Raw genomic sequence first — 17,801 nt, 5'->3', positions numbered from 1 at the left:
ATATACGAAAAATTTAAAAGCATGGAAAATATTAAATTTTTGTTTAGAAATAATTGAAAAAGTGACTTAATACTTTATTCTTAGAGTTTTTTGAAGCGAAATAGAGGAGACACACAAAATACAAATGCATATGCTCATATATGAAAAGAGCTTATATAGCCCGACATGAATTATTGTATGGAATTTATAAATTGAAAAACTTTTTTAATTGTTAAACCATTATTAATTTGGTTAGTAAAGAAATCCAATGAATATTAACTTTTATATTTAATGTCTTCTTTTTTACGCTCGTAAATTGATCCTTATTTGATCTTATTGGGGTAACAGCTATATATGAAGGATTATTCATTAATAAGTATTTAACTAAATACCTGTGTTTAAAACCTTAAAACTTGGCAAAATTCTGGTCAGGCGATGGGTATAAAATCTTAAATGGTTATCAAGATGCGGGAACTTTTAAAATACTTGGTCCTCTTAAAATTTGTGGTTCCCCATTTTCTTGTTTCGAGAAAAACTTCATACAACACATTTTTGAAAGGGCTTATAAAGATACTAACAAGAAAACATTACGCTATGTCATAAATCACGCCATTCGAAATGACAAGCATTTAGACATTAAATAAAGTAACGTAAGTATGTAAATCCCAGCAATCATTGTTGATATTTCGTATGGATGAATACGAGTATGAAATTTTTATTTTGCATACATACGTTCATATAATGGAACTCAAGCAAGTGCAATTGTTCATACTGTTTAAACCTTTACAGTTCCTCAGTTCTGACTTGACACACTTAATCTAATTAACTGTTTTGGGAATAGTTTAAATATTCCTATTTTTCAAAGTTGTTTGACTTAATTTTAAATACAATTGAATAATTATTATCGTTTATTGGTTTGTACATAAATGTACATTTATAAATTTAGAAATTAAATCATCAAGGACTGCAATTGAAAACAAAATTTCAAAAAATTTATATGAAAATCACGTTTCTTATTTCAATTTACAAAAACAGTTTTTGTGATTTTTTATATAATTTAATAGAAATTAAGAATATTTTTCTACAAAAACAAAAGTTCTAAAAATTAGCATTTGATTAACAAAACTAATTTTTCATAAATTTAGGAATTCAATTTAACTTTTTAGGTTGATCCAAAAAGTATAACATGAAACAAAGGCATTGAAATTTTATCGATTTTATTTAAGTATTTGAAATACCTATAAATATGAAACTTGAATTTCATTTGCAAAAAACTTCTCAAATAAGTATTTTGTGCAAGTAGAAAAATTAACAGTCTTATTTGCATACATTTTTTCTATTTTAATCTTCCCTAATTGTAATATCGAGCCTTTATCTTACCTAATCTCATTTTCTGTTGAATTATGAAGCAAATTATTCTTTTATTAGTCAGTTCCAAAGTTACAACTCTTGCAGCCCACTATACACCAAAAATCTATTAAATCATATATTTTGAATACTTGCCTAAGATATAAATTTTCGTGCAAATCTAATATTTAAAGAAATATTTAATCAAAAAGATTATTGACAACATTAAAGTACGATAAATATTTTTTACGACTTATGTAGGGTTGCTTAAGTAGAATGCTTTAAAAGCGATAAAAATTAAAGAAAGACCCGAATAAAGAGACATTATCTCCATAAGTTGATGAATTTATTTCTTATATATTTTATTTATATGTATAAAATTTCCCAGTATTTTCTGATATCATATGTATTGAGCTTGTTGCGAGCATAATATTTTGTTAAATCCGAAAAACAGCGCATTTTGACTTTAAAACACAAATATGTAAATTAAACACTCTGTACACATTAATAACTACAATTAAATATTTATAACACATGACATATGGATCTATATGGTAGATTTGTGTGCATGAATGTGTTTTTAATAATTTTCTTATAAATATACTTATAATTTGAATGAATTTAATTAAATCATAAGAAAGAGAATGAATGGAAATAAAGAAAAAAAATTTGTAATAATAAAAAACAATAACAAATATAATAAATAAAAAAAATAGTTTTTTTTTTTTTACATTTTATATTGACGACATGCATTTCCTTTTTGAATGCAAGACATCACATCATCGTAGCACAACAAAGAAGACGTTATTGGTGACGTGACATTTATAATGTATTTGGGTATAATTTTAATGTCTGTGACATTAATATTGTGAAACGTATATATACATATATATTCAACAAACTTCACATACACATAGACATAATAACATACCTTTGGGCTTTAAAATGTTTCTTTTCTTTTGTTATAGTTTAAATATTATTTTAGGGATTCAATAGACACAACAGATACGTAGAGTGTTATTGTTGATATGACAAAAAAAAATTGATATCTCCCCCCCTATACACAAAAGTATATAAATTTCTAAACTATTCCGTATATTTTATGGAGAATCTTATATGTAATTTAAATTATGAAGGAGGGAAAAAAAGTTTATTTCCTTTCGAATAGAATTTCCTTCGGTCGGTTTATTGTACCATATAAGTTTTAATTTTTAAACTTGTTATTGTTCATTTTTGTCAAGTTGAATATTTTTTTTTTTTCTTATGTAAAATTTATAGAATTTTTGTTTTATTTAATTAAAAATTATTTAAATATTTAGGTCAAGCGTATGAATAAACTAAAAATTCAAATAACACATTTTGTGAACACGAATATAAAGTAAAAAAAAAAAATGCAAAAAACACCCAGAAAATATAAATTCTTAGCAGATTCGAATAGAAAGACAAAACCAAATTTGTAGCTAGAAATTTAAGGATTTTACTTTGACGTTATGTAGATATATTTACGAGTATGTACAAGACTTCATAAACTATTTGTTATTAAAACTAACGATTTAGAGTCACGTTTACTAAAATGAGGCACATGAAAGTAACTAAGAATGAAGTAAAAACAAAATAATAAATTATATTCGACAAAAATAATCTAATTTAGATATTGTCACTTAAACAAAAGATTAATTAATTTTATTATGTTCTGTAATATTTTAAACTCACTAAATCAATCATTCGCCTTTATATTTTATATACTTTTTTGCAAAACTTTTTATATATGTTTGTATGTCAACATGTAAATGATTTTTCATTTACATGTAATGAGCATTTTCTGAAAAGAACAGATTTATTTGAAATGCAATAAAATACTTCATACTTTTGAGATAACATCATTTAGAATTAACTTAATGCTTAAATAATAAGTATATATACATATATTAATAAAGTATGTAAATCTTATATTATTATTAAAAGAATCGAAATTCAAAACAGAACCCCTTTTTTTTTGTCAAATGAAATTTTATTTTAATCCGAATCCTTGTATTTATATCAAGTGTTAATAGCGAACATTTTATGTATATATATATGAAGACCTTACTTTCTAAAATTTAAAATAAAAATTTTTATTACTTAGGTTCATTGTTGCTACTCGTATATGCATATTTATTTTAAAAAAATTATTTTTAAAATTCTAGAAACGAATTAATGCAGTTCGTACCTTTAACTCCTTTGTTGTATTTATTCTAAAATTATTTATTCGATAGTTCTTTATGTAATTCTTAATTCAATTCTACATATGACCATATGAAAATATTTTAGAAACTTTTGCAATTCTAGGAGCACAAAATACTATTTTGAGTTGATAATAAGAAAAACGTTTTTAATATGATGGTTATAATATTAAATGTGTGTCGAATGCAAGGAATATAAAATTAAAATTATACAAAAAAAAATAAAAAAAAATTAAGGTAAATTTTCATTCAATTTTGTTTTTTTTTCTTATTTTTTTTTTTATAAATGTTCACCATAAATGAATAACCAATTTGCATCTTGAATACTAAATCAAAATCGAAAATTGTTCAACGCGAATATTTTTGATGTCATTGTAAGTTTGTAAGTATATAAGAGGTTTTTTTATCTTCAGTATAAATTAAATATATTGTTTTTAAGAATTATTTATTTTTGATTTTTATTTAAATAATAAGAAGTTTTTTATACAGAAATGATAAAGTGATTGCAAATATCGAAACTTAAATAGGTATACATATATAAATTTTACATAAGCCAAGCAATTTTTGGCTTTTTAAAAAACCTACAAATTAGAATAGTTCCGAAAGAAAAAATTTTAAATTTTTTAACGTTTTATAAAGACTAAACATCAGAACTTAAATTATTCTCAATTTAAAATTTCTTTACAAGTACGGAACGATACCAGTTACGGAAAATGAAATGAAAATATACTAAACATTAATATATTAACTATTGATATGCAAGAGAAAATAAATTCTCTTGTGAATAAATCTGAACCACAATTGATAAACGTGCAGCAATCACAATATTACTAGACGAAAATTACACAGGTAAGGAACGGTCAGCTCACTGAAACAAATATACCTGCGTTCAATAATGATTTGTGTACCTCACAGATGTTTTAGTTTTGTGAATATAATGTTAAATGATTTTTGAAAATAGTAAATCTTCAAAATTTTATTTTTTTATGAGATTTCAAAATTTGGGGTGATGTGTTTAATCTAAGATACATTTTTGAAAAAAAATTTTCCTAGACCTTACATTTTGAGCGAAAGTTTTTCGCCAGGTTAGAAGTGTATGTGTTATTCGATGTCTGGAGGCAATTTTGTTTTGGCAATAGACTTGTCAGAGAATTTAACTTTTAATTAAGGAATTTAATAGTTATAAAATTTTGAAGATATTGAGAAAGAGTTTTATCCTAAATTAGATTTAACAAGGTTGCTCAACCAATTATACACTTATAAGTACAATATGTATTTACAGGATGTTTCGCATAAGGTTGCAAATAATTTCAGCGATGTTTCTTTGATCAATTTCCAGTACAAAATCATATGAGTGGTGGGGTGTGTTGCAGAAAATTTTAATTACAAAACTACAGCCTGTTGACAAAAATTGGTTCCAAATTTTTCCTTTATATAAATAAATTTTAACAATTTCGGAATCGTGCAGCATAGAGTAACCACATTGAACCATAACTTGTTTTAAAGATAATTGAAAGATCTAACAATGATATTTTTCTTCTAACAATCAAAAATATATGATCTAAAAACGCGTATAATTTGTCGAGAATTTTTATTAATAAATTTTTTTATGCATTAAGATAAGAGGTATAAGAGTTCTCTATAAAGTATTTTCTTCAATTTCTCATAATTTTGCTATTTACTTAGTAATGTGTATACCTCAAAAATATATACATATTTTGCAATTAAAATAGTTAAGTTTTTAACAAACTCCAATAGCAATTAACCGCAGCACTTTTCCCCTATGCACATAGATTCCTAACATTTACCAATAATTACATTTTTTCTATTAAATACACAAACCAAATGCACTAACTACCAATTTTTGTAAAGTTCATTTTAAGAACCGCTTTAATTGTAATCAAATTATTTTTCCATAAATTATACATGTATGTACTTATACTTTCCACCAAAATTTAAATATATATATATATATAATATTCCCTAAAATATATTCCCTAAAATACAAATAAATAGCAATCTTTTATATTCGAAATTCAAATAATACAATATATACTTTCCCCTCTTATATTTATTTTGAAATCTACGCAAGCACTTGTTCTCTTGTATATCAAAGAATATTATAATTATTCATAAGGTTCGCATACAAATTAATTATTGTGATGGTTTTGTATCTGTGTAATATTAACCCTGTGGTTAGTTATTTTTAGTCTATTTTTACTTTGTTTTGTCTTTCACACTATCTTTTAATTGATTTGTCTTCATATAATTTGTATATACTTATTGTAAAGCATGCTAGTCCATATATAGAACGCATTTAAATCAAAAATAAAAAAACATTAAACAAAAAAGTCTAGATAAAAATCTTAATAGTTTCCAATACTTATGTAAAAACATTAAAAATCATGTTTCAATTAAACCAAAATAAAAATTAATTTCTTGAAAATGATATCACAATAATAATATTATGTGAGGGTCTAAAGTTGGGTTTCCTTTTGTATGCATATATTAATTATTGTAAGTTTTCATATAGATAAGAAATTTATAAATGCTGAATTGAGTGTTAATATGGTTAAAACTGGATTCAAGTTAAATAAAGTTGGGTCAAACGAATGGTTTGAATGTAGTATTTTTCCCTTCAACAACAAAACTATTTATGTATTCCTACTACATTATTGAAATTAACTTCATTCATATAAGAAACTATTTCAACGATTGCATACATTTCGGATGAACGATCTATACAGTCTTTGAAATATAGCAAACATAACTTTAAAGAGATGTTAACATAATGCTTGATTTTAAGAAAAATAATTATTCTTTTTTAGTGGCATTGAATATACCGTTAGTTTTCTACGTTTATAGAAATTTGAAAAAGATTGCGGTTTCGGAAGGCGTCAAAAATTCAAATTTTACAAATCTCGAGAGACTATAACTTGAGAAATTTTCTTGTAACTTAATGAACTATTTATTAGTATCTAAAAGTTGTTAAAATTGCAGACTCTTACTACCCGAGGTCTAAAAGAACACTGATATCAAAAATTTCGAAAAAAATGGATAGAAGAAGCAACCCACTGCTTTTCTATGCTTGCAAATTTAAAAAATGCTTATACAGTGGAGCCTCCACAACTCGAAGCCATATGAGTTTCCCTGAACATTGGCATAACTTTTTTTTTTCTCTTCAACTCTAAATCTCCATAACTCGAACTGTTTTAGCGTTCCCGTGTGACTTCGAGTTATAGAAGTCCCATTATAGTTTTATTGCAATATATATTTTCTTCTACGGAAGTAAGTTTCTAGTAAAGATCTATGTACATATAAAACATTTCAGCTTTCTATTTTCAAGGCTGTAGAAGTTTAGTAAACAGACAAACGGACAGACAGACAGACAGAGTGAAAAAATTAACCACTTTTTTTCAAAAATTTTTTGAAAAGTGCTAAAAAGTGAACATAAAAAAAGGTTATCGTTAATCATTGAATATTATTATTATTTAAAGATATCATTATAGTAATTTACAGTAAGAACTCGGTAAAATCAGATTTATGTCATTTAACTAATTCAAATAAAAAAATTCTTTCAGCACATAAAAAAATATTAAATATTTTATTAGAATGACTTTAGAATTCTTCATATTATTTTTAACCGCATTTCCCATTACTTACAAAAACATACATACATAATATGTATACTTATTACTTACATCATTACAGACCATATTGTGTATACAATAGGTAGGTGATGTGATGGTAACAAATTTTGCATATCGAGTTTTCGATGGGAATGTACTTCCCCATGGTAAGGAAGTGTAAAAAAAACTATTTTGATGAAATTTTAATTGTCACAGATTGATCAACTTTTGGGATATATGAGGCCTCGGGAACTGGACCTTTTAACAAGTCTGTTTTACATTTTTGATTATTTTCAAAAAAATATTCAATAGATTTACTTGAAATTTCATATATAAGCTTCATTCGACCCTACGCGATACCTCCTTATTTTTGGAAGAAATCAGGTATCCGCAACTGGACGTTTGTTGCGGCAAAATATACATTTTTGCGGTTATAAAGAGAAATAATCAACCGATTACATTGAAAGTTAATATTTAAATTTGAGGTGTTAAAACAATTAATCTATAAATTTTTTTTGGAAAAATTAGTGCCCGGAAACTGATCTGGCACCAATTTCATTGGTATGTTAACTAAAAGCTTATTAGCGTCCTTAAAATCGTAAAGAAGTATTTAAAATGCATTTTCATAATCTTCTGGAATACTTTTACTAATCTAAACAATATAAATTACGTTCGGTTATGTGCTGGACACTTCAGATCTTTTATTTTGTTTTTAGGAAAATATTTCATGTAGTATATTTTTATCTAAAATTCAGAACAGAAGATGAATTCAAGAAATAAATTTAGCTTATTCGATGGGAAATTTAACAATTTAAATAACATATAAAAATTGTTTGATACATAAATATATGGAAATCATAAAATCAATAAATAAGTAAATATAATTATTTATTATTTAATTAGGACTAAAAATATAAAAATATTTATCTGTTAAACAAGGGTATTACTGTAAAAATATTACATGTAGTAATTAAATAATACGAATTTGACTGTAATAATATTTCTAATAAAATTTAAGAACGCGTACATACAAACACATGTATGCACTATTGTAACTATATGTGTTTAAAGAAAAAAATTTACAAACAAAATCAACTTTTAAAGTCAAAAAGGCCGGAAATTTATAAGCACGTAATGCAGCTTTTTTTTATATACTTATACATTTTCAATTATGAATTTTAAGTAGATTCTAATTTATTAGTATTTTGTAAGTTCAGTTTAATAACATTAAAGAATGCCGTATTTTATAAATGAGTAATTTATTTGATTAGATACACGGTTATTAACTGCGATTGCTTATAAAATAGTAAAAATATTATTTAAATGATTTTTAACATTAAAAAAAAAATTAATTCAATGTACTTATTTGATTGAATTTTTCTTGTAATTTGTTTTTCACTATTGAAAATGGTGGGAGGTCATTACACCTTTCCTCAATGGTTTCCTTCCTTTTAAGGTTCCTTATACTAACACTTCTAATTATTGAACTTACTAAATTAACAATCGAGAGAATTATTAATTAATTGCAAATTATAAGTAAATATCTTTTAGCTATATTATATATCACTTTGCAGGATAGAATAGTTTTTTTTTTGAATAAAAATATAACATGACAGTTTTCCAATTTTAAAAATTTAAAGGTTGAATTGTACTGCAGAGAATAACTTCATTTAAAACACAATAACTTTTTTCATGTAATTGGAATGTAGTGTGAATAATATCAATAAATTTACTATTCTCATAGTACATCCATATTAAGAATGTAGTCTTTTGTAGCCAAAGCGAAGGAGACACATAATCGATTTTTATAAGAATGTGAATCTTCTACCCATTTTACCCTGATAAGCATTGCAAATGGTCGAAAGATACTTTCAATCACAACATTTTTTATAACCCTAAAGACCCTTAAATTCGCAAATTATTACATATGTTCACATATCAGTGTTTAAAACTAATTCAGCACTACACTAGTGAATTTATTGATAATTTCAATAAATCATTCAAAAAATAACGAATCAATTAATCAAATAATAACAGCAAATATTATTATATATATGTATATAAAATAACAATATAAAACACTTATATTACTTACCTCGACTAAATTTGGTAGAAAGCTAACTTTACGATTTTTCTTTAATCTCATAGTACTGCTAATATTGCAATTATTTATTTGTTTACCAGATAATGTACCACTATTTATATAAAGCGATGACATTGATGTCGTTGTATCATAGATATCAATAAATTGCGATGGATATTGTATTTCATAAAATGGTATATCTTCCAATGTATAATCACTTAAATGGGTATCAGTATAAGAGCTATCAAATTCCATATTGTAGACATCTAAAATAAAAAATAATTGTATTAATATTGAATTTATAGAAGAAACATAATTTAGTATTCCTATTTATAATTTTGTAATATGTATATATACAAATAACATGTTCACACATATTACATAGTTTTCCGAATACTAGTACTTACATATTTATTGGGAAAACTATGTAAGAATAATTTATAATAACATTCTATATTTTTTTGAGCTATATTTTTGGTTTCACAATTGCAACTTGTACTCAATTGAGATAAAGAAATTTTAAACATGTATGCATATGCAAGTATGTAGAAGCAGTTTCCCTTACCAAAATAATTCTTTTATAAATATAATTGTTTTAAACAATAATTTCTATATAATTTTGATTTAAATTATGCGTTAAATCTTAATTTTGCGTTCGACTTAAAAATTTTTATATAAGGTTACTGCTGCAGTTATCTAAAATAAATGAATGTGTTGTTAAAAATTTATGTAGGAGTTATATTTTTAACTAACCAACAAGCACTTTCTATTTTTCGGACAATAAACCGTCTGGAAGATACAGCAGGCAAGATTTTCTAACATAATTTTTAATATGTACATAAAAAAGTCTGATACGAATTTGTATTATTTTTCTGATACAAAGAAGATTTCAATCAGAATTGGTATTGATTTTATCTGAGGAAAGAATAACACACAACTCAGCTTAAATACTGACTCTTGGATTCGATTTTTTACCCTTCTTTTATGTGTTCCTTAGATACGTTCGCAAAAAAATATAAATATTTGCATGCTTATTCTTATTGAATATGTGCATATATTGTATGTATATCTATATGTATTCTAAAAAAATCAACATACGCTTCAACAGAATCTTATGTGATTAATCCAAAGAGTTCTGAGAGGATTTAATATGTGTGCCACACACATTCATAAGCCTTTTTTATCGAGTATTTCAGGCAACATATTGTAAGAATATTGGTTTTCTCATTTATTTTTGTTATTTTTTTTTAAATCCAGTTCAGACAATTTTTTTATAATGTTTCAGAAAATTTCATCAGCTGGTTACAAGAAATATTTTTTTTTTGTAATATTCTCTGTAAATTAATTCTTTGAATATTTAACTGGAGTATGATTTGTAAAATATGTATGTATATGCATCCACGTACATATTTTTGAAACCTAATGATCTTAAAAAAGATTTTTACATTTAAACATTTATAATAAAAGCGATTATGTTTGGTAGCAAATATAATGACGCGCTGATTTCAGGGGGTTCATATCCATTTTCATTTAAGTACTATACTCGTATGCAAGAAAGAAAGAAGTCGTCAAACAATTGTTTTAAAATATGAGTATTTGTGCACAGCAAATTGTATGCAAATGTATAAAATGAAAAGAAATTATGAAAAATTATCATAACAGTTTATGTCAGTTTTTCCCAATTTAAAAATTAGGAAAAATTTAACTATGTACTTGCATTTTATAGGAATATATTTAGTTGTTTATGCAGCTTTTCCTTAATGCAAAAAATGTGAATGAAAAAAATTTGTCGCTGAACATTATGTGCTCACATATATTTAGACAAAAGAAAACTTGTGAGGTCCTTACTTATACAATTAGTATAAGTAAGGACTACTTGCGACAATATATATCTTTATGTACATATACATATATCATAGTATGTTCGTATATAGATAAGCATAAAGAAGAGAGAAAGATTAAGAGAAGAAGAGAGAGAGAGAGATTTACTTTGCGTCCCACAATTTTTAATGATGTGTTTTATGCATCTTAAACGCTGTTTTTGAAATTGTGAGATAAGCTAACAGTATTAAGTAGTTTCCTTTGTTTGCAAAAAGTGTTAAAGAATGTTGTTACCCTATATTTACTCTTTATTATAGTACTATTTTTTCAGTATATCTGTAATTGAAATATATATCGAACTATAATTGAAATTTTGCTCTATTTCTTTTCACGCATTAGACTTACTTCTGACATTTCGTCAAAATAATTATTATCGTTTGTCATTTAGTTTACTATACAAATAATAATATCATATAACATTTCACATATAACATAATATACCATGTATAATGTACCATACATAACATTTTGTGTACATGAACTGCATTTATGTACAATGTTTATGCACCGATGTATTCCGAGACCCCATTAAAGGCCTAGTAAAATACTTTTACAAAAGATTATCGGCTACGCAGGAACCGCGTTTTACTGACCAGTGAAAGTGTTTGATATTGAGAACTTTATTGCTAATAAATTTCACACAACAAGGAATGTGACATTCAATTTTTTTTTCAAAGGCGTCTTTAAATTTTATTCTCAATTATTGTTGATCGTTCATTCCCTATTAATCAATTCTCTACTTAAATCTTCTGTTTAAACTTTAAACTTTTAAATTACAAACATATGCATTTTCATTAACACCACAATTATATTGTAACCAAAAGTGACACCGAACTAAAAAGAAACACTAATATAATTTTAGTTCTAGCTTCCAGGAATTTGAAAAAACAATTTTTTATAAAAATGTTTTAGAGCCAAAATCAAAATTCACCAAATTAAATTTAATTTATTTCAAAATAAATTTTTGTTCAAACTGTTAAAATTTTCGATTTCTATAACTTAATATCTAAAAAACGGTTTCAAAATAATGGTTAAGTTTGAAGATAATTTTGTCGTTGCAATAATGTTCCCCTATGCTGTAGAAGAAGTAACCTGCCGTATTCCTGCGTTTGAGGAATTCAAAAACTGTTTCTGGTATCGAACACAATTTCATTTTCGGAACACTAAACAGCCTTAACTTTGTAAACGCAAAGTAAAACTAAAAGGGCAAAGTATAAAATAAGCTCATTTTTTCAATTTTATGTGCTAAAAAATTAAAAAAAAAACGAAAACACAAAAACATTGTTGAAATCCTTTTTTTATAAAAATTATACTTAATTTTTAATATTTAAAACAATTTGATAATTGGGAAATAACAGATTTAAATTAAATAATAAATATCTTCAATATTCCTACATATTTAATGCTTGCAATATTCATATATATAACAACTTATTTTAGGAATATAATTTAAAGCTTAAATAATTAGTTCTGTTAATAAAGTCACACTCTCAATATTCTCATCTAATCTGACATTAAATCAAGTTTCATGCTAAATTAGCATATTCGAGAACGTTAAACCAAACGTAAACAAACCACAAAATGAATTCGACATAAAAATAAATAAATATGTATGTTAAGAAAATTATCGAACAAATAATACTTAGCACCTAATAACAATAAGAAAAATAATAATCAAACAATTAAGTTTGAAAGAAATGCATAGGTACATAGTTATATGAATACATACCTATGTAGTTATTCATTCGCATACATAAGTATGTGCAAGTATCGTGTATTTACAAATCTACAACAATAATACGTGGGCATGTATGAATATTTTTTAATATTTACTAGCGCTTGTAAACAAAATTAAGAATAAGAGTAAAAGCGGTTTCTTTTTGAAGTGATTTTTTTTTATATTTTTTTTTATTTTGGTTTTTTATTGATGTTTTATGACAACAATATTATTGTTGTTGATTTATTCCTTTTTGTTAAACATTAATAAGTAATTATTGTTGTTTATTATCGTTTTTACAAAATTTTATAGATTTATGTACATACACACATATGTTTGTGTGTAGAGTAAGAGCTCAATAAATTCTAATAATTTAATTGTGGAATCAAATCTTTAATTTTTAATTCTTGTAATTTCAAAATTATAAAAATTAAGATTAAATAATAACCTAAAATATGAATACATAAATCCTTGTACATTTTGTCCATATAATTGCATACAGATAAGTAAGGTCATATTATAAAAATATAACAATATTATATATATCATACAAATATAGCAGATAATTGGGTTCAAACATGTATGCAATCATATACATGCATACATAAATATTATGTATTTATATATCAGACACATATGTATACACCTGTATATAGTAAAAGTTATAATAAATTCACTAAGAAAAATATATTAAAAAACTTAGTAAACCTTTCACAAATAAATTTTAATGATGCTGGAGTATCAATCTAAAACACAACACAATACCTACTTGTATGGCTCTTGGTGGTAAACTAAGATTGAAAGAGCATGTCAAAAATAGAAAACTGGAGAATTGTTGAGAAAAAAAATACCAGATTTACCATGGTCTTAAAGCTAACAGATTTCCCCTGGTCAAAATTATAAATTCTTATATCTTCGGAAACATGCGATATAAAATAACCATCGGTGACTTGTTTTGCAGACAATTGATCGGTTTTACAATCAATTTGATGTGTGCTATAATTTTCGCAATAGAGCTCGTCAAAGTCAGAATTTTTTTTTTAAATTTTTTTTAAAAACTCGAAATTTCTCGAAATACGTGTTATTTATTATTTGTTTTTTTCGATGCGCCACAATGAGATCTAAAAGTTAACCCATATAACATTTTTCTCTAACTCTCATAGTTTTGCTTGGCTCCTATTACAGAATTAGAGAGAATACATTTTTCGAATTAAATCAATAGAAGTTATGGTTACCAAAATATCAGAACTTCTTTAATAAGGACGAGCTTTCTTCTTATGTATATAAAAACTTTAATTTCTACTATTTTATAATTACACTTTTCGACATATTCAAATAAATCAATAAATTTAATATAGCTAATTCATTACTAATATAAACCTCCTTATAGAATTTTAAAAATAATAAGCCTTTTTATATTATAAATTAATAGTATATCGCGATCGTGAAAACTGCTATTTTTATGTTCATAAGTAAATTTTAGTACCTAGTTTGTTCTGAAACATTGCATCACATGAACTACATAATGTAATTATATGTTTCTAACTACATAAATCATATGATTTTTTTTGGAATAGTCATAATATTGCATGCCAACTATGCTATTTTTTGCAGTATTGCGTTTATGAAAACCTCTAATATAAAAAATATTAATAGCAGTATTTTCATCATAATTTGTTAACATAGAACTATAAAATCGTACTGTTTACAAAATACATATACATACCCATTTTTCTACATACATGTATAAATATAGTATCAATTAACATTATTTATTTTTATGTAGACCAAATTACATATATGTGGATATTGTTACCTATTTTCCCAAAAAAAATTTTCAGGTGGATTACTCAAATTGAAGAAAGCTCCTATATAATATGTATCTAACAACATTATTATCGACCGTATTGCATGCAATAAAGGAGGTTATGTGATGGCACCAAATTTCTTGTGTCGAGTTTTCAGTGTGAACTTATTTCCCTGTAGTGGGGAATCGTAAGAGATGTCGGTCTGTTTGTCCTTCTGTCTGTCTGTCTGTCGGTCTGAAATTTTATATGTGGTTTTATTTCGGCTATGTCATGGATTGATCAACTTGTTGGATATGTTAGATGTCGATAATTTGACGTTTTTGCAGGCCGATTTTACATTTTAGTGCATATAAAGGGAAATAATCAATCGATTTCTTTGAAATTTATTATCTAAATTCGGAGTGTTAAAATAATGACCCTATAAATTCTTGGAAGTATCGGTTTCCCCAACTAGTTGCCGATTTTATATTTTTAATCTTACTTAAGGAATTATTTGAAACTAACTGGCGAACTTTTCGGAGAAATCCGATTGCACAAAGAGAAACTCTTCTAAATTACAAATTTACACTTTTAGCTACTAATGTCCCAATTAAAGCTACTAACGTTTTCAAAACTGTAAAGAAGTTCTTAAAATCCATTTTCATGAACTTCTGTAACACTTTTATTAAACTAGGCAATATACATCGCGGTCGGTTATATGCTGATCAGACCAGTTTTTTTTTGTTATTATAGCGCATCGATGTGTACATACATATATACTTATATTTCTTGTTAGATTTTTTCGTGCTTATTTTTATCAAATAAAAAAATTATCCAAATTAAGAACGGAATTATTCATCTCCAAATTTTCTAACCTCTATGATGAATGTGTACACATCTATATGTAAGTATGTATGTTATAATAGAGATATAGGCCAGATCCATTTCCTTTTGAGAGATCAGCTATAAAATATAAATGTGTAATATTAAAATAGAAGGAAAAGTTGAAAGAAAAGGTGAATATTAGTTTATGATAATTTTTATACTAGACTAATATAAATTTTCAACAAAAAAAGTTTTGTTTTTATTTCATATTCTTGTGAAAACAACAATAATAAGTGTTGTATACTTACTTATTTGTTTCATTTTTTTAAAGTTAATATTTACTCAAATTTTAAAAAGATGAATGAAAGCTTCATTAAGACTGGTACTCATTAGGAGTTTTTTCTACTTAATGATTTATTATTAAATATTTAAAATAGGAATTTTTTAATTTTTTCATGTACGTGAATAATTATATAATTTGACTTTGATGTTTTTTTCTTAAAAATATAAGCATATCTACGATCTAATATATTTATAGTATATACCTGTAAAAAATATAATGTAAATTTAAGGAAAAGTATTAAAAAACTACAACTTAAATTGCAACCAACCTAAAAAAAATTAAACCCTAAAAAGGGAAATTTAAAAAAAATTTAAGATATGCAAATTATAGCGCTCAGTGTAAAAAGTGATAGAAATCTGCCTTCATTAGGCAAAGATACACTCCATCGCTTTTAAAAACTATGAAACTGTCAACAATTCTTAAATTATCTAACCCAACTCCAATTATTTAGGATGACCATTCAGTGTGGCAATTTTGTTATAACTGCCTAAGAATGCTTGGCCCTTATCAAAATTTCGATGGAGCTGAAGCTACATGATATAATCTACAAGCAGTTATTTACGGAACAGCTTGATTCTAATAATAATGTAAACATATAAGTAAATATGTTAATCTAATTTCATAAGTTTTTCCTACTAACAAAATTATTATTTTAATCTTCATTTTTTAATATTTTTAATAATTATTTTTTTTAATATTAATTCATTTTTAATATTTTTAAACAAAATTAATTTTAATAATAAAAATAACTTCATCTTATTAATGATCTTATATAATTCCCTGCCCGTTACTGGATTTTACTATCCATGATAGTTTATTAGCTAACTTCACTTAATTAACTCCTTCATTCTGCACCTTTATGTGGGAAATGTACCTCAACCACATACGATTTTGTCGTAGAATTTTATCCTTGGGAATAAGCTCAATTGATCAAGCTTAAGTTTGAGTCGTATTCTACTGATCCATACGTATTCATAATGTAATTGTTTTCCATTAAATTAATATTAACTCTTCAATTTTATTTCAATTTTATTTTTTGGATATCCATAACTATTCAGATGCTTAATTGCTGATTCAATTAGAATCATAATAAAAAATTTTCATACCTAATTATTTATATTTTTTTAGAAATTCTATTAATTTCAATTGAAAAATTTAAAAATTTAATTTTTATAGCACACAACGCATTGAATATTAAATATTTTGTTAGAGCAATTTTAAATTTAAAATTAAAATGTCAAGATAATATGATAAGATAACAATATTTATAATTAAATAAAAGGTGGTTCGTAATCTTTACAATATTCATAGCAAACTATGCTATATTCCCTCAACAACTCTAAATATCATGTGGGTTGCAAATTATGTGAAACCTTTAATATTGAATAAATTCGTACCATTGAATAATAATATAAAAATATATTAATTTATTCATCAATGGTATTATAATATTATTGTTAATTCAAAGTATGTTCATTACTATATCATAGTTAAACATAATCTCTTTTTAATCAATATTTCTTAAAACTATAGTCCTCCGTGCTATTACAAATTAAATTTTTCGACCAATTTATTTTTTGAAGATTTTAACATATTTACTGGCTGTTTAATAAACATGACTTTATATTTACTATATAAATATGTAATATATTATAATAAGTTGTATTAATCACTATTAGAAAACAACTTGTTTTCTCATTAATTGCGATCAAAAAATTTCTAGCGTAATTCAATAAAATTTCAAATAGCTTCAATATTACGTGCATTTAATTTACTTTAAATTTTTACGGTATATGAACCAAAAGTGCTGCAAAGTTCGTTGTCTAATTGGTAAGAGTTTCTATCCATGGTGTCTTTACATATGCCATTCACCTTTATGCCTCACACGAACAACGTTATACTTTGCTTCCAATAAAGCCAACCAAACAATAATGTTAAACTTCCTACCTCCTATAAACAAGTTGCATAAGAGGCCTAAAAAAAATTAT

The 17,801-nt window shown here is 24.9% G+C and overlaps 1 protein-coding gene across 1 annotated transcript in view; it reads right to left on the bottom strand.

Annotated features, from left to right (window-relative positions):
• Window positions 1-17,801, bottom strand: part of LOC129614092 (ETS-like protein pointed) — a 44,257-nt gene that overhangs the window by 11,681 nt on the left and 14,775 nt on the right. Inside the window, exon 2 of the mRNA XM_055528488.1 lies at window positions 9,273-9,526. Within this exon, the coding sequence (XP_055384463.1) occupies window positions 9,273-9,515 (243 nt within the window). The 5' untranslated portion in view covers window positions 9,516-9,526. The remainder of the gene's footprint in view (window positions 1-9,272; window positions 9,527-17,801) is intronic.

The sequence above is a fragment of the Condylostylus longicornis genome, unplaced genomic scaffold (genome assembly GCF_029603195.1).
Source record: "Condylostylus longicornis isolate FDR11 unplaced genomic scaffold, ASM2960319v2 ptg000004l, whole genome shotgun sequence".
Taxonomy (NCBI): domain Eukaryota; kingdom Metazoa; phylum Arthropoda; class Insecta; order Diptera; family Dolichopodidae; genus Condylostylus; species Condylostylus longicornis.
The sequence above is the reverse complement of the archived record's forward strand: the minus strand, read 5'-3'. Positions and strand labels throughout refer to the sequence as shown.